General features: G+C 37.0%; 1 protein-coding gene across 1 annotated transcript; it reads left to right on the plus strand.

The window, feature by feature from the left end:
- The first annotated feature begins 7151 nt into the window (after positions 1-7151).
- On the plus strand, positions 7152-15624 carry LOC139138695 (sodium-coupled neutral amino acid transporter 7-like). The gene is made up of 7 exons (XM_070707191.1): positions 7152-8004; positions 9361-9559; positions 10746-10884; positions 11675-11828; positions 12193-12455; positions 13307-13506; positions 14687-15624. The coding sequence occupies exons 1-7, from the start codon at positions 7702-7704 to the stop codon at positions 14875-14877; spliced, it is 1449 nt and encodes a 482-aa protein (XP_070563292.1). The 5' UTR covers positions 7152-7701; the 3' UTR covers positions 14878-15624.
- The last annotated feature ends 145 nt before the right edge of the window (positions 15625-15769 follow it).

Consider the following 15769-nt stretch of genomic DNA (forward strand, 5'->3'; position numbering starts at 1 on the left):
GCGCATTATTTCATTTTAAATACACTGTAAAATAATTCTCGTTCAATAAAGTGATAAATTTTATGACGCCTTCTATTCATAAATACAATTTCAAAACGCTCAGCTTCCTGTTGTTCCATCGGCTTATATTGTAGCAACTATCTGGCCAACATCATTATCATTACCGTCAAACTTCCTTTACGTCAATAGAGCTATAACTGTCCCCACCCATCTTAGCCTATATCCCCTCCATATGTTCTGATGTTTTACTTCAATGGCGCGCTTTTCGCTTACATGAAACCCATGTTGCCAGTGTCAATAACATTTTGCTCCCATTTGAAGTGAATTCGTTTTCTGGATCATGTCGTGTATACTTTGCCAAGAAAGGCACTGAAAAAAAGACCAAGATTAAATTTAGGCAAGTAAACAGAATCTACGCAGAAGTTCTAAGATATAGGCCTACGTGATATCAATATCCGAAGACAGGAGATGATTAATATTTCAAAAATTAGATATTTAAATATCAACAACTCGTATGATTATATTTAAGGCTATATAATCACTTCAAATATACTTTGACGGAACGGGCGACCATTTGTCTTCTACATTGGGGCACATACAACATATAATACAAGACAAGATAAGCTGACCTTTAATATTAATGAAAAGGAGTTGGGTTCCAGAAAAGCCCTAAGTATTACATGGTGAAACAGGTGATAAAGTTAATGGCTGCTGGCTGAACACCTTACTGCTTTTTATATGAAGGATTCAACAACCAGTGACTAAAACTGACAAGATGTATAAAAAACAATCATGGGGAATATATGATTAGAGGAGGAACGGTACAAAATGAATCGATAGACCAAGGGAGCATTCGTTTTTTAAAGGGAGGGGGTCGGTGGAAATCAGGGGGTTGACTTTTACGAAACCGTTTTTAGGGGGGTCAAATTTTACAATCAATGGTTGAAAAGGGGTCAAATTTTACAAAAGGTTTGTATGGATTTATTGAAGAAAATTTGATTTTGGAATTTCACCGAAATCTTGCTTGATCCTCAATACATAATATATGAGTAGTCTATGAGGAAACTATGAATGATTTCTTTTAAATACAAAACTAGCTAAATCTGTGTATTTATAGACTCTTGATTATTGATATTAATGTACTTGATCAGACTAGGGTAGTTACCGGTGCATGTGTGAGCAAGAAATTTGATTTTGGAATTTCACTGAAATGTTGATTCACTACCTTGTCTATGAGGAAACTATGAATATTTTTTTTTCAATACAAAACTAGCTAAATCTGAGTCTTTATGTACGCTTGATTATTGATATTAATGTACTTGATTAGACTACGGTGGTTACAAGTGGATGTAAGTGCAAGAAAATGGATTTTGGAATTTCACCAAGATATGTTGATTCACTATACATGTTAGTCTATGAGGAAACTATGAATAATTTTTTTCAAATACAAAACTAGGTAAATTTGTGCATTTATGAACTCTTGATTATTGATATTAGTGTACTTGATTAGACTAGGGCGATTACAAGTTCATGTCTTTGCAAGAAATTTGATTTTGGAATTTCACCAAAAATTGATTCTCTATACATAGTGATCTGTGAGGACACTTTGAAAATTTTTTTTACAATGCAAAACTAGCAATTAAAATCTGTGTTTTAAAAAAGTTTGACAATTGATATAAATATTGTATTTGTTAGAGCAGATCTGAAAAACCGACATGATATTCGAATTTCACCCAGTGATTATTTGTAAAGTTCAAAAAGGATTATTTGAAAGTTCAAAGGTCAAATGGGAAATTGTAAGTCAAGTAAGATATTATTGATACGGACTGTGACATCTGGGAGAGGGTGGCTATTTTTTTTTGTGCATGAAAATTGGGATGAGTAACTCTATTCCTTGAAAACACTTTTGAAGGGACTAGCCCTGGGCTATAGGGTGCGAAGGGTTAATGAATCAAATCTGATGAATGTTTTCTTTTTTTGGGGGGGTCACATTTTACAATTGATGAATTTGGGGGGGGGGTCAAATTTTAGAAATTTGATATGGAGGGGTGGTTTTTTACATTTCATTTGTCGCTCAAATTCCACCGACCCTGCCCCCTCCCCATAAAAATCGAATGCTCCCTAAGTGTAAAAAATAGAGCCAGGTAACTGACTGAAAGCGGACATGAAGTGAGAATACTTCACGTGCACTGTTTTGCGTCGCCATCAAGTACCGATAATGTAACATAAACAAGCGGAAACTAGCAAACCTGACATGGCTTACTCGTTACCTCCAAATGCTAAACTATGGGGCCGCAATGTCGCATAATGCTGAAAAGACGAGACCAAACCCCCTCCCTCCAAAAGTGCGAAGTGTTGATGTCGTCACAGAGCCAGCCCTGTTCCTATGTCACATCTATGCTATCCATAAACGTTACGGTTTAATATCTATTTCCGGGGCAAATCGGAATCGAAATCGCAGCAGTTCCATCTCCATCAAATCCCGATATTTATAGCACAAATCCGTGGTAGCCTTCGATGGCACTTTAATGCTTTCTCTACACAGCAGTTTCCTATAGTCTCAGTTTTGGCTACTGAAGTCTTGTCGATCTCAGTGTTCGATCACTATTTTATCGAACAAGGCCTTCGTATGTAAAGAAATTTTGTTTCTCTTCATTTATCATCGATTTTTCATTTTGTTTCTATTTCTGTTAAATGACTTCTTATTGATTTTGCGTCGGTTACGATACCGCACCGCCACTCGGAGCAGCGTGAATGAATCTTGATAATCCTCAACAAAGAGCCAACAGCAGTTACTGTCATCAGTCAAGAATTTCTCATTCATGGTCCACGCCGACAGTCGACACGAGTAAACATGACAATCGCTTAACGTTCAAAACAGGTAAAATGATGAATACCAGATACATCACGCAATGATTTAGGGGTGATTTTATTGAGGGTGTCTTCAAGCATTCCGCCGCGGTAAAATATTGAATACTAGTAACAAAAAGGAAAGAAAACGTGAAAATATGTTTTCGTGATATGTTATGTTTGCCGTATGGTACAGTCCTTCTATACACCGTACGTCATGCATAAACGGGTGAAGATATCCACATGTATTCAAATATCTGCCAAATCAGAAAAGGTCAAAGTTTCCATAAAAAAGTTCTGATTATTTCCAATAGCAACTTGTGGGAAATTTGGTACTTTACTGGAGAGTCATCACAATATCATGAGCACTGTGGGGAGGGAGGGGGAGGGGATTATATTAAAGCCGAATAAAATGCTATGTGACGGATAGTCATATATATATCTATATTTCTCTACTCTAAACCTTTTTTGGGAAGTATCTTAGGACCAGTTACATTAAAAAGTGTTGAAATCAGACATACAAATAATCACTCGAAATTTCCTAGTTAACATCATAGTGCGCTCTTGTTTTTGTTTTTTTCACAAATCAACATAAAAAAAACTACTTGAAAAATTTAGCTTACTATCGTGCATTTTGCGAAAAATTCGAGAAAATAATTATGTAAACGAAGGCGAAAGATCATCGAAAACAATTCACCATAAGTACGATCATATTGCCTTCAAGTTCACAAGCCTAACGCCTAAAATAAAAAGTTCACAACCAGTTCCTCGCTGGGCATGCAATTATTTGTCCTATCAATTGGAGAAAAGTTACTATTGTCGGACAAAATAAGCAAATTATTACATGGAATCGTCGCCTCTACTTTTACACATATTGATTTTTTTCTTTTTTTCGAAATCACCTAACCCGCAAATACTTCCACATTTGCAATCAACGCATTACTGACGGTGATGGCGCCATACCCAGAATTGGCGACCATGAGGGGACTCGGGACTATGATTGCACAGGGCGATTGATGAATGAATACGTTGAATATACCTGGTAATGTTTCAACATAACTGTAAAAAAATATAAAGTATTAAATTTTATCATGAATATTAACGACGGAAACCATATTGAATTTGTTTCGTCCTTTTATCGAAACACTGCCGTGTGGCGTGCACATTTAAAGTTTACAGCTCACGCAGACTAAACCAAATAGACTACTGTCTTTGACTAAACTAATTCAGAATGACGTTCCAAAGAAACTTTATACCGTTTATGCTCTGGTAATACTCTTCAGGTCTGTTTATCACTTTGTAACAAGATAATGGTGAGTGATAAACGGTGTATTTAGCTACTGGAAATTGACTGTAATGAAAAACAAGACCCATCATATTGTTGCATTAATGATAATGCTCGTTCTGAAATGTTTGTCTGCAGCGGATTCAACATGAAGCTTCGTCTTTTTAAAGAAACATTTGAGTCATCAGCAGTTGCCAAAGAAAACCATGGGGTTGTTTTGAAAGTCTGGCTTTTATTGAGAGATTTCATGAGTGTCTCAGATATAAATACGGGAGTGCGCCTTTAAAGATGACATAGATCAAATGTTTAAATTTTGCACTAGAACCGACTTTTCGAAAATTTCGAGCGGTGATGACATACAAGATATATCCATTCTAAGGGAATGTTAGGCTTCAAAATAAATGTGATTACCTGCACTGTCTTGTCTGTCTTGTATCACATCCATTGCAAATGTTAATTTGCTACCGAATACTGCTGAATGTACATAAATGTTGTAATATATCAGTGTAAGTGATTTGTTGCCGTAAGCTTGTATATATATATATATATATATATATATATATATATATATATATATATATATATATATATATATATATATATATATGTGTGTGTGTGTGTGTGTGTGGTGTGTGTGTGTGTGTGTGTGTGTGTGTCTCTGTAACACACACACACTATAAATATATATATATATATATATATATATATATATATATATAAAATTATATTATATATTATATTATATATATAGTGTGTGTGTTACAGAGACACACAGGCAGACAGACAGACAGACAGACAGACAGACAGACAGACAAACAGATAGATAGATAGATAGATAGATAGATAGATAGATAGATAGATAGATAGATATATAGTGTGTGTGTGTTACAGAGACACACAGGCAGACATACAGACAGACAGACAGACAGACAGACAGACAGACAAACAGATAGATAGATAGATAGATAGATAGATAGATAGATAGATAGATAGATAGATAGATAGATAGATAGATAGATAGATAGATAGATAGATAGATGGCAATGTTATTTGGGACACGGGACGTTGACAGCTGTATTCGCGATGTTTTCCATGAACCACGAATTCCATAATAATGCTCGGCTGTGCAACAAGCTGTAATGACTTTCATGATTCCATGAAGACAACTTGTTACAGAGCACCGACTGTCTCGTTTGAAGCATGCTTTTTGTATTTTTGAGTGTAAGGAGGTCTTCTTAATGATTACCAAACAAATTTTTAAATCGTTTAGATAACTGTAAAGCGTAGCCAGAGCGTCTTGGAAAATGAGTGGGACAAACTGGAAAAGTGTTCAAAACATAGAGTTTAAGGTTCCCAGACAAGAAATTGACCTTTTTAAGCTACCAGTTCTATAGTGGTTAATAAGCTCAGAACCGCCGTAAATTATATATTTTCGGAAAGCCTAGATACAGAGCAACATTTTTGTTACCATAGTGTCACCATTGTTTATAACTATCACGTGACAGGTAATTTGCATAACCTTTCAAAGATCGGTTTTCCCTATGTTTTGTCTCAATGCTTTGAGATATGTGGCTGAAATTTGTATGAGTGCAAACTATTCCGAGGATTTTTTTAAAGCCTGTCTCAGAATTTTTTAAAACTTACTTAAACAATTTTTATGCCAGAAAAAACTTCCAGTGAGGTGAATTTAACCCTAGTTGATTTCTTTAAAATTTTGCTTAAATAAAAACTAAGCAAGATATAAAAAATCTGAGACAGACTTTTAAAGAGCCTTGTAACAGCTTGCATTCCAGCAAGTTTAAGTAAGATATTTTGAAATATTGAGACAAAAACATAGGGAAAACCGATTTTTGAAAGGTTATGCAAATTACCTGTCACGTGATAGCTATGTAAAGAATGGTGACACTCAGTGGTCACAAAAATGTTCCCCTATATCTAGGCTTTCAGAAAATGCATAATGTACGGGGGTTCTGAGAATTGTTAGATTAAAGAGGTCAATTTCTTGTCTTGGAACCCTAAGTAGTTTACCGAGGATAAAGCCCTTACATACAAGATAAGTTACAGTATGTGTATCACTTACTCGTACAAACGATTAGCTGTATGTTAGCAAAGCTTATCCCGTTTTGAAGCAAAATAAATAGATCTGCTCGGTGAATTTAGTAAATACCCGCTTTCCGATGACACAAGTTGACAAAATTTACACATGATTTGAGGTTCGAAATATTTCGGAGTAACATTTCTCATATGGGACTCATCCTAAGCTTGACCACTATTATATACAAAACACAACCTTTCCCATTTTAATGGTTTCACTTTCCCGTCGGCGTTGCTCAATACGTAACGCATGGCCTGATAGTTGAAGCGACACAGTTCAACTCTGGCAAACCTTTTATGAATTACGAAAAAATATTTCTTGAAAATGTTTCTTATCTTGAAAAGCTAAACTCAGTCAGTTTATTTAGTTTAGTTAGTTTAGTTTAGCTTGACTTGTAAATCTACAATAGATGTTTAGCTCACGACTGATATGTCTCCGTGGCAGTTCATGTCAGGCTGTATATCTCGCATCTTTGTTCACTGAAAAATATTTGAGACGCCCATTTATTTTGTTGGCAACATAAACCCAAGGCTACATAAAATTTTATTTTACTAGAGCCAAACAGTGTAAGCATTATACCTCGCTCAGCTTTATCATACTGGAGTTTATAACAAATAGACAGCACCTTGGTATCGCTTTGAAAAGGCTAAATATCACGCAATTGTTTAATTTTCTAATTTTCTACACGGTCAATACCCTTCATGCTATCCCCATATTTTGGCAGCGTAATTTAAAATTGGCATTACCGTTATTAAGTCAAAATATTTCAGTGCATAATGTAGAGAGCTGTCACCTAAATTCGAAAGGTGGCGGTTCAAAGAAAGTCTGGAAAGTACAGGTTGGGCAGCCAGTTTTCTTTTCCTGAGCAATGCAACAGACGTGACGCCACCAGGCGGTAGAAATAGTCATAATGCCTCATGGACATGTGACTGGGTCACCTGACCTGATGTACTGTCAAAGTTTTTTAGTTTCAACATCCATATTCTTCGAAGTTTGGCTGTTTCTGGTTGCACAATGTCGAAGTTGTCTCTGAGAAAACTGATTTGGTCCATATGAATGCGTATTTTAGCAAGCATTGCTCAGAGGCCCGCAGAAGCGATTGAGGTGATGATAATAACAACATTGTGTCCGTGCAACCTGAAGACTCGCTGAATGTATTTGTCATTGTATTGCGTGGGTATGACACAATCAACCTGTAAACCACATGGCGAAGACATAGTAGCGTAGGTGTCTCTTTCTTGCACCAAACTACGTTTTTGATGTGTAATACTTGTACATGATACCGGAAATTCTCATGGCCTTTCTCTGTACTAGTGGAAACAAAGACGTGCATTACCACCATACTGTATTCCAAACTTGACCCAAGTTCGGAGACAGGTGAAGGACACTAACTCAAAGAGTCCGAGGCATTTCGCATTTAAACTTTCGCCCAGTTCTTTTGTGGCTGCTTACTTTGCCAAGGAAGTCGACAATGTCCGTCCAACAAGCTTCCCTCAACGACCCAGTGGTCAGCGTGTTCGGCGAACCAAGCGAAGAGTCGCCACTTCTCAAAGACAACCAAATTCTACTCAGTAGTGGATCCATCGACCCGTCCTATCGCGGTCCAAAATTGATCTCCTCGGGTACATATGAGGAAAGCTACCGCACTGGCAAGAACTCTGTGTTCGGTGCAGCGCTCATCATGATCAAGGCATGCATAGGAGCCGGCATGTTGGCCTTCCCAGCTGTATATGGGGCCGCTGGCGGGATTGTTGTGTGCATTATACTTCAAGTGGTAAGAAACAATTACATTCAGGGGATAGTTGAACCATCGGGCTAGTAGCGGGCGAGATCTCGCCTCTACCTCCATGGTTGAACGTGCCATTCTTTGCTTCATGGTTGAACCTTGTGGTAGAGGTAGCTTTTACCTTTGGTTTACCCATCGAGGGAGGGGCCATATGGGACAGTCACATGCCAACCATTGAACCATGTGATGACTTAGAACATCCCTCTAGAAACAACACGAACGTTTTACCCATTGTCAATCCGTGCTGTTTTATTCATCACATTGAGAAGGCAAATTGAGTCTGTGTTAAATTTTCTGTGTTGTGTTTTCAACCGTTTACCCGTCTACCTGTTGAGTGGACCTACAACTGGCAATTCCTTTATTTTAGCCTATAGCTCTGCATGGCAGGGCTATGTGGGGGCGTAGCCAGTAACATAAAACCCTGCCATCCAGAGCTACCTGACTTTGGCAATTCTGTATGAGGAGACAGTGTAAGCCATGGCAGTACTATCAATGGTCATTCAATAAAACTTTCCCTTTTGAAGAGACATCAGTTAGCCTTGGTTTCAAGCAGCTAGGGTATTGTTTATTTTATCCAGTATTATGTGTCTCAATCAAGCAAATACATGATTCCAATAAAAGCTTCCAGCAGCCTGAAGCATGGTAGAAGCTCCATTGCTTGATGGACATATATGAATTAATATGATGCTGGCAAATATACTTTATCAGCATTAAATATAATTTTCTGAAATTTTTTTGAGTGTAATCCAAAGATTAAAATAAAATACCCAAAATACATTACAGGATCTAGCAGATAGAAAAATGTACATGCCATTGATAGATAGTAGCCGTTTGCTTTCAAAACAATTTTGTTGATGTAGACATGACCATAGGTCTATGAGTTATATGGTCACTGTATGTAAACTATTTCCATCGCCCAGTTGATGACGTCCACTTTATCAGAGTCACCCAATAACCGAAGTTTCCTGTCAGAGGAAGCGAAGCACCATAGTGTATTTTGCAGTAACTGTGTCACTACACCCATGTAATAAAAACTGGAGAGGTACTAGTTGGCAATCTGATATGTGAATCTCTGGCATGACCCCTCTTCAAACATTGTGATATTCTGTTCACCAGGAGCAAGTTAATCCATGTCCAGTGGAAAGGTAATGACTTGACAGTATGGCTGCATGTCTGTCAAAATGTAAAGGTGGTTGAGACATGATTGTTTATCTAAGAAAAAGTTGCCAGGAGTCATCAGGCTTGTTCTGTCAATTCAACATTCAAAGTTGATGTTGAATAAAGCTACAGACATATGACTTGTTGACTAGAGCGTAAACATAACCTGTAATTCTTTTACCACAGGTCTTTGTGATTTGTGCTGCCATCAGCCTCATGGTTCTTGCATACAGTTCTGATATACACCAGACGGTAACCTACGAGACAGCGGTAGCCTCACTCTGTGGTAACAAGGTCAAGATCGCTTGTCTGGTTGTCATCATGGGCTATGGTCTCGGAGGCTGCATAACATACCTTGTTGTCCTTGGTGACCAATTTGATAAAGGCAAGTTACTGTTTTCTTTTCACCTGTATAGCCTTGACATTTTCAAATCTCATAATAACTGAGGTTTCTTTGCACATTTATTGATAATATTTACTGTTGAACTACTTTGGGTCACAATTGTGTTTTTTATAAGTAATTGATTTTTTAAATTTTCATCAAAGAACGAGCAGTAGACAAAATCAGCCTACATGTACATGTATATCAGGCTCAGCGTTCTACTGTAATGAGTCAGAGTGACTCTTGACTTTTCGCCATCCTACTTCTGATTTGGAAGGATGTATTATGTTAAAAGCGTGTACTGTTCTGACAGCAAAAAGCAACTTTTTTACTGCTCTTCAGTCCTGTATTTTCAAGATATTATTGGCGACCTTTTAACCTACTGCAGGTCATAGGTTAATTTAAGCACAAATATGCAAATAAATATGCTAATTAGCCATCCTCGCAAAAGTTCTTGGGAGAACGCTCAACTTCATGATATCTTGACTGAGGAGCCAATTATTTTGTTCAGTTTTACTGATTTACAGAGGAGTGGTCAAGCTGGCCATATGTAGGTGTTTCATCGCCTATTTGCTTTTTAGAGAAATGAAAGTGAACAAATTTGAGTATGCTGTGTGACCTAGTATCATTCTCACACACAGCCACTGCAAGTGAACGCATCCATCACTGTTCTGTACATTTCACGTTTGCTTGTCTCTGTTGCATGTCAAAAAGGCCTCTTGCGCGCAAAATCTTTAAAAAATGAAGATTTTCATTGATTTGTCGGACTACATTTATAAATATGAGTCAATGACTCCGTGCTCAGAATGAATTAATGTTTATCACTGAGGTCAGAGAAGATGAAAAACAAAGTTTATTTATGCACTTTGCGAGAAGAAAACTGCAGTGCCCACCAATGTTTTACTTTCATATGGCCCTTGCTCACTAATAACCATTAACCCTTTCACCACCATGGTTTGGCCCAAACCCATTGTTATCAATAGTGAGTGTGGACCTGTTTACAGGGAATTAGGGTTGAACAGGTTAATGATCAGTGCGTCACTCTTTATTCCCTTAGTAATGATAGACAAAGATACAAACATTCTTACAGCAATATTGCCAGAGACAAATTTCATTTCAGTGACAATTTGGAATTGTGAAAACAGAGTTTGGTCAACATCAAGTTGTATTGCTCTTCTTTTTTTTTCAGTAATGGAATTGATATTTGAAACAGACTATTTCTGTCAGCACTGGTTTTTACAGAGAAGATTCACAGTTTCTGTCTCTTCCATTCTTTTCATCTTGCCGCTGTGCTTCCCGGCAAAAATTGAAGTATTGAAGTATTCAAGGTCAGTGTTGATCAGATATTTCCAGGTTTTGCATTAACATTTACAAGGAGGCCCTAAATTTAAAGTGGCATTTGAGGATATATTCGTAGATAGAGATGGTCTCTTTTCCTGAAAGATGGAATTCTTCCTTGTGAAACAAGTAAGGATACTCATGTCGGATTTGAAATTTAAGAACAGAATTTGGGGTTAATGCAGTTCTCATGTGACATTAATTGAACAGTTGTATTCATGGATTGGAACAAGTTCTCATGAAGTCTGATTTTCAAATCTTGTAATGGGTAAATGTCGTATTCATGGATTTGAACGAGTGTTATAATAATGAGGGCACAATATTTGTTTCTCGCTTCAAGTATGTTCGTTTTGGATCAAGTAGATCGATCAACAGAGAAGATAACAAAACAATTATGGTTTCTTTCAAGTCAAAGTGTATGAAATCTGTTCAGAAATTTGGTGTCAAAAGTTTCCCAAATGGGTTTACATCCATAGTGGCAGCGTCACTTGCAATCATTGGAACTGAAATAATTTGTGTATGCAAGTCAAAATGTAATAATCTAGGCACATAATGCGAAACAAAAATACTGTGCGCTTTGGTTACTTGACTTACCCTATATGTATGCAAAAGCTTGTTTCACAACTCCAAAGTAATTGCCAAAATTTTGCGGTTTTTGATGGGTTGCACCCCATCCAAAATAAAAAAAAGAATAAAAAGATCTTGGCTGACCTTCCCAATTTCTAGAAGGAATGAAAGCAATCTTTCAAAACCTTATTATTTTAATATTCTGAATTTCAGTTTCTTCGGAGCACTGGCCAATAGCTACATAGCCGTTATTGTGATTGTTCAGTATTACATAACAGATACGTCAAATCGGGGCCCAATCACAACACAGCCAGCATCATGGATGGACATCTTTGTGGCATTTCCCGTCATTTTCTTCGCATTCCAGGTAAGTTCAAGTATGTCAATTGCCCATGTGTGAAGTCGGATTTGCCAATACATGATACAGGGACATTTTTGCCACATTATGGCAAATTCAGCTTTCATTTTCTGAAACATATTAAAACAGGAATGACTTTTTTCTCCCAAAAGAATTACATGTGCCTTAACCAAAACAGATCAATTTTCAACATAGTCACGAATCAAAATATGCCATTCTTACAACTTCCATTTTGGTTGTATACATTGTAAGTTACTGGATTAAGTGTACACATTTTATTGTATTAATTTTATTCTTTCCAAATGAAACCAACAATTGTTTTTTCTCTCATGTATTCACTGCATTGCCAAGTTCATATTTTCTTATACTTCAGTGTCACATGAGTTCAGTTCCAGTCTACTGCACTTTAAAGAAACGCACCTTGAGAGAATACTCAAAAGTGGTCGGCCTTGCATTTACTGTCATTTTCACCATTTACACCGTCACCGGTATCTATGGTTACCTGACATTTGGCAACAGCGTCCAAGGTGACATCCTGATGTCCTATGGGTCAGATGATATTAAGGTCACCGTGGCCCGGATCATGCTGGTCATTTCACTGCTGGCAACGTATCCAATCTTGCATTATTGTGCAAGGTAAGGGACTGTCCTATATTGTTTTGTCAATTCCAATTATCACTGGTACTTGTTCATTTGGGAATAGCATGTTTGATCTGTTCATGATTGTTCAATCACCAGTCTTTCTCTTGATAGTCAAAACAGAGTGATATTTTTTTAAAAAGGTTAAACAGAAACTTTCAAGCAAACTGGAAAGCTCTGCTCTTCAGATGTGTTATCATGCCCAAATTTTGTTTGTATCTGTAGTAAATACAAAAACCAATCGAGAGGAAACCAAAAAGCTATGCCTTAACCAGGAGCTACAAAGTAACAAAAAATATAATGTCAAGGGTTCTCACCTAGCCTTCAGAGAACGGTGGTTGCTCATGAATATTCATGATGTTATCATACATAAGGCGTGTTACATTCATAAATTTTACTATCAATTAGGTAAAACAGATTTCATTAAGTAAAATGAAATTATTTGGTTTATTACTAAACAAACTATCATATTATACATTATTGTATCACAGGCTTTGTTAACAAAATATTAAAAGTACTTTGAGAAAACTAATTGGATTTAATTGGAATGGTGTGTATGGATGTAAATTCTGTAGAGTTCTACCAATCGAGACTTTTCTAGGGCAACGCACAAAAAGTGGAGTCATTGCCTGCTGAACAGTTTTGTAGTTCAGCTTCAAAGCTTGCTACAGGTCTTTTCCCAAACCATCACACAAAATAACAATCAATTCCACATACATGTATAACAAGACAAACTTTTAGACTCTGTGAGACATTCTCAATACAAAAATTAGTTTATATATTGCAATGACAAGCCAGCATATGTGTTACATATGTATTTAACATCTTTCATTTGTTTTGTTCCACAGAGCGGCATTGCAAGGTCTTTTCAAGGACTGTGGTGGGATGATGTCATACATAGTAGTGTATAGAGAAAAATATTTCCGAATCACAATCACCTTGCTGTGGTTTACAACAACCTTGCTCGCTGCACTGTTCATACCAAACATCATGATGATCATCTCAGTCGTCGGTGCCTTTGCCGCAGCATTTATTCTCTTCTTTCCAGGTGAGGTGCAGATCTTCCGCCCATTTTCCAGTATATTTGACCACTGAGTGCTTCAAAGTGGGGAATCAGACCAAAAGCATGATTCCAAAGGAATGATTATTGAAGTAGAACTCTGAGATGTGCAAACATAGAACAGACTGTTAGTGCTTGCTGACTTTAATGATCCACACACACGACTGTACAGTTGATTATCAAAACTCATGAAAGGAATGGGGCTGTGTGCAAATGATATCATTGTTCACTCATTAACACTTTGAGTGCCAAAGCCAATTTTTGTCACCTTTATGAGATATAACCTAGACAACATTTTTCAGGTCCAAACATTTTTTTTTCAGATTTTCCCCAAAATTTTGACCCATAACTGGCATCTATGAAAAGTGCTGTCCATTTTGTCCAAAATTTTCAAAAGAATTACTGAAAAATTCATAAAAATGGGAAAAATGTGGCACAGAAATTTTTGTTAGAAAAATTTCAGCATTCAAAGGCTTAATATGCAAGAATTAATATTCATCCAAAAGTTAGGATTACATTTCTGGAAAATCAAACAAACAACAACAACAAAATACAACTCAGTAGGTCTCTGCTAATGTTATGATGAAAACTAGAAAATACATTAATGACTCAAACTACAAGCTGCAACAACAGAAATGCATGCATCACTGACAAAATGCATCCGGATAGCAGCAGAGTCTGATGTTTGCACGCATGCAGCCAGCTTTCACAAAATATCTGCAACCACGGACAGCTCTGTACAGTCACCAGTGTCTGTGTGAGCCAATTACTTATTTTCACATAAACAAGTGTTGTTGGTATGACATGCTACTATACTAAGATTCTGGAAGGGAATGAGAATGATACCCCTTATTTACCATATATGAATATGCAAATTTGTGGTAACTAAGTAACATAAATCCCATAACTCCAGCTGATCTACACAATCCAGCACTGCGCAAACTCTGAACTTTCATGTAGCAGACTCAGTTTCATGGAGACATACATATCTTTTACCTTTTCTTCAGTCTTTTATACTCAAACCCTAACTCATATCTGTTCATCCAAACTATATTTCGTCTTTTACTGATGTATTCTTAGTTGGTGCAGTGAACATTTCCTCTGAATGCTGTAATTTATCTCTCGGCCAATTAAATGACATTTCCATGTAATCTTTTTTTCTCACCAGGTTTGTGTTTGTTACAGTGTGGGCTTCAAAACACTACGACCAGTCGCTATGTCAACCGCTTCTTTCTATGTCTAGGCGTGGTCTTCACTGTTCTAGGGGCTTTTGTCTTCGGGGAGAGCATCACCATGGCGATCATGAAGGACATCCAAGGAACATACCCAGGTGCAGGTGCCACGTCGCCATGCCAATAATGAAAAACTGTACCTTCTCACCCCAAGTTCCCTGTAAACTATTCTACAATCACCAGTTGATAACAGAGGAAAATGGACAAAACCATTGTGGTGAAAGGGTGAAGGGACTACGATACTGCACCCTTATATGGCAGCTTATCAATAGTTAAAGATGTCCCCATTGCCTCACCAGATATTTGACAATCCCATCATGAGTGATAAACCATGGTAACTCTACCCCCACACTTCAAAAGGTACGGTATGATTGTCGTGACATCCTAGACATGTTTAAAGGGACAAAGTCGCCCATTTTTCATGAATTTTGTTTGATACGAAATACTACTGATATTGTTTGACATGTTGAAAGATTGCCAAACTTATTAATTCTGTACAACTTCAGTACTACATGAGACAGTACAAGTTACAAGCTGGAAAAAAATAATTCAATTAATTAATCTGTTTTAGATTAGCAACATTTTTTTTCTGGCAGACCATTGTATCAATTTTAATTTACAGAATTGTTGTGTAACAACATGAAAGCTTTGAAAGAGTGAATAATGTCCAAACAAACTAACAGCTGTCCTAAGGATGGGACAAGTACGAATGTGCTGCATTTTTACAATTGTTGTATAACAACAGGAAAACACTGAATGAATGAACGTTTCAAATAAACTTACCAAATAGCATAAAGACTATGTACATGTGATAATGTTGCATTGTATTGAACTTTTAATTTTGACAATAAATAATGCAAGGCTAAAGAGTCTATATTGTGTCTCTGTTGTTGTTGTTGTTGTTATTTACTCTTGAGGCACCATGAAAAACAAAATCTGTAAAGGGAGGCACTTGTCGGAACTCTGCTGAAAGGTTGCCAGGGACCCCTACAACCAATGTACACACTGTATCTGGGTAT

This window comes from Ptychodera flava, chromosome 8, assembly GCF_041260155.1.
Source record: "Ptychodera flava strain L36383 chromosome 8, AS_Pfla_20210202, whole genome shotgun sequence".
In the NCBI taxonomy this organism is placed as follows: domain Eukaryota; kingdom Metazoa; phylum Hemichordata; class Enteropneusta; family Ptychoderidae; genus Ptychodera; species Ptychodera flava.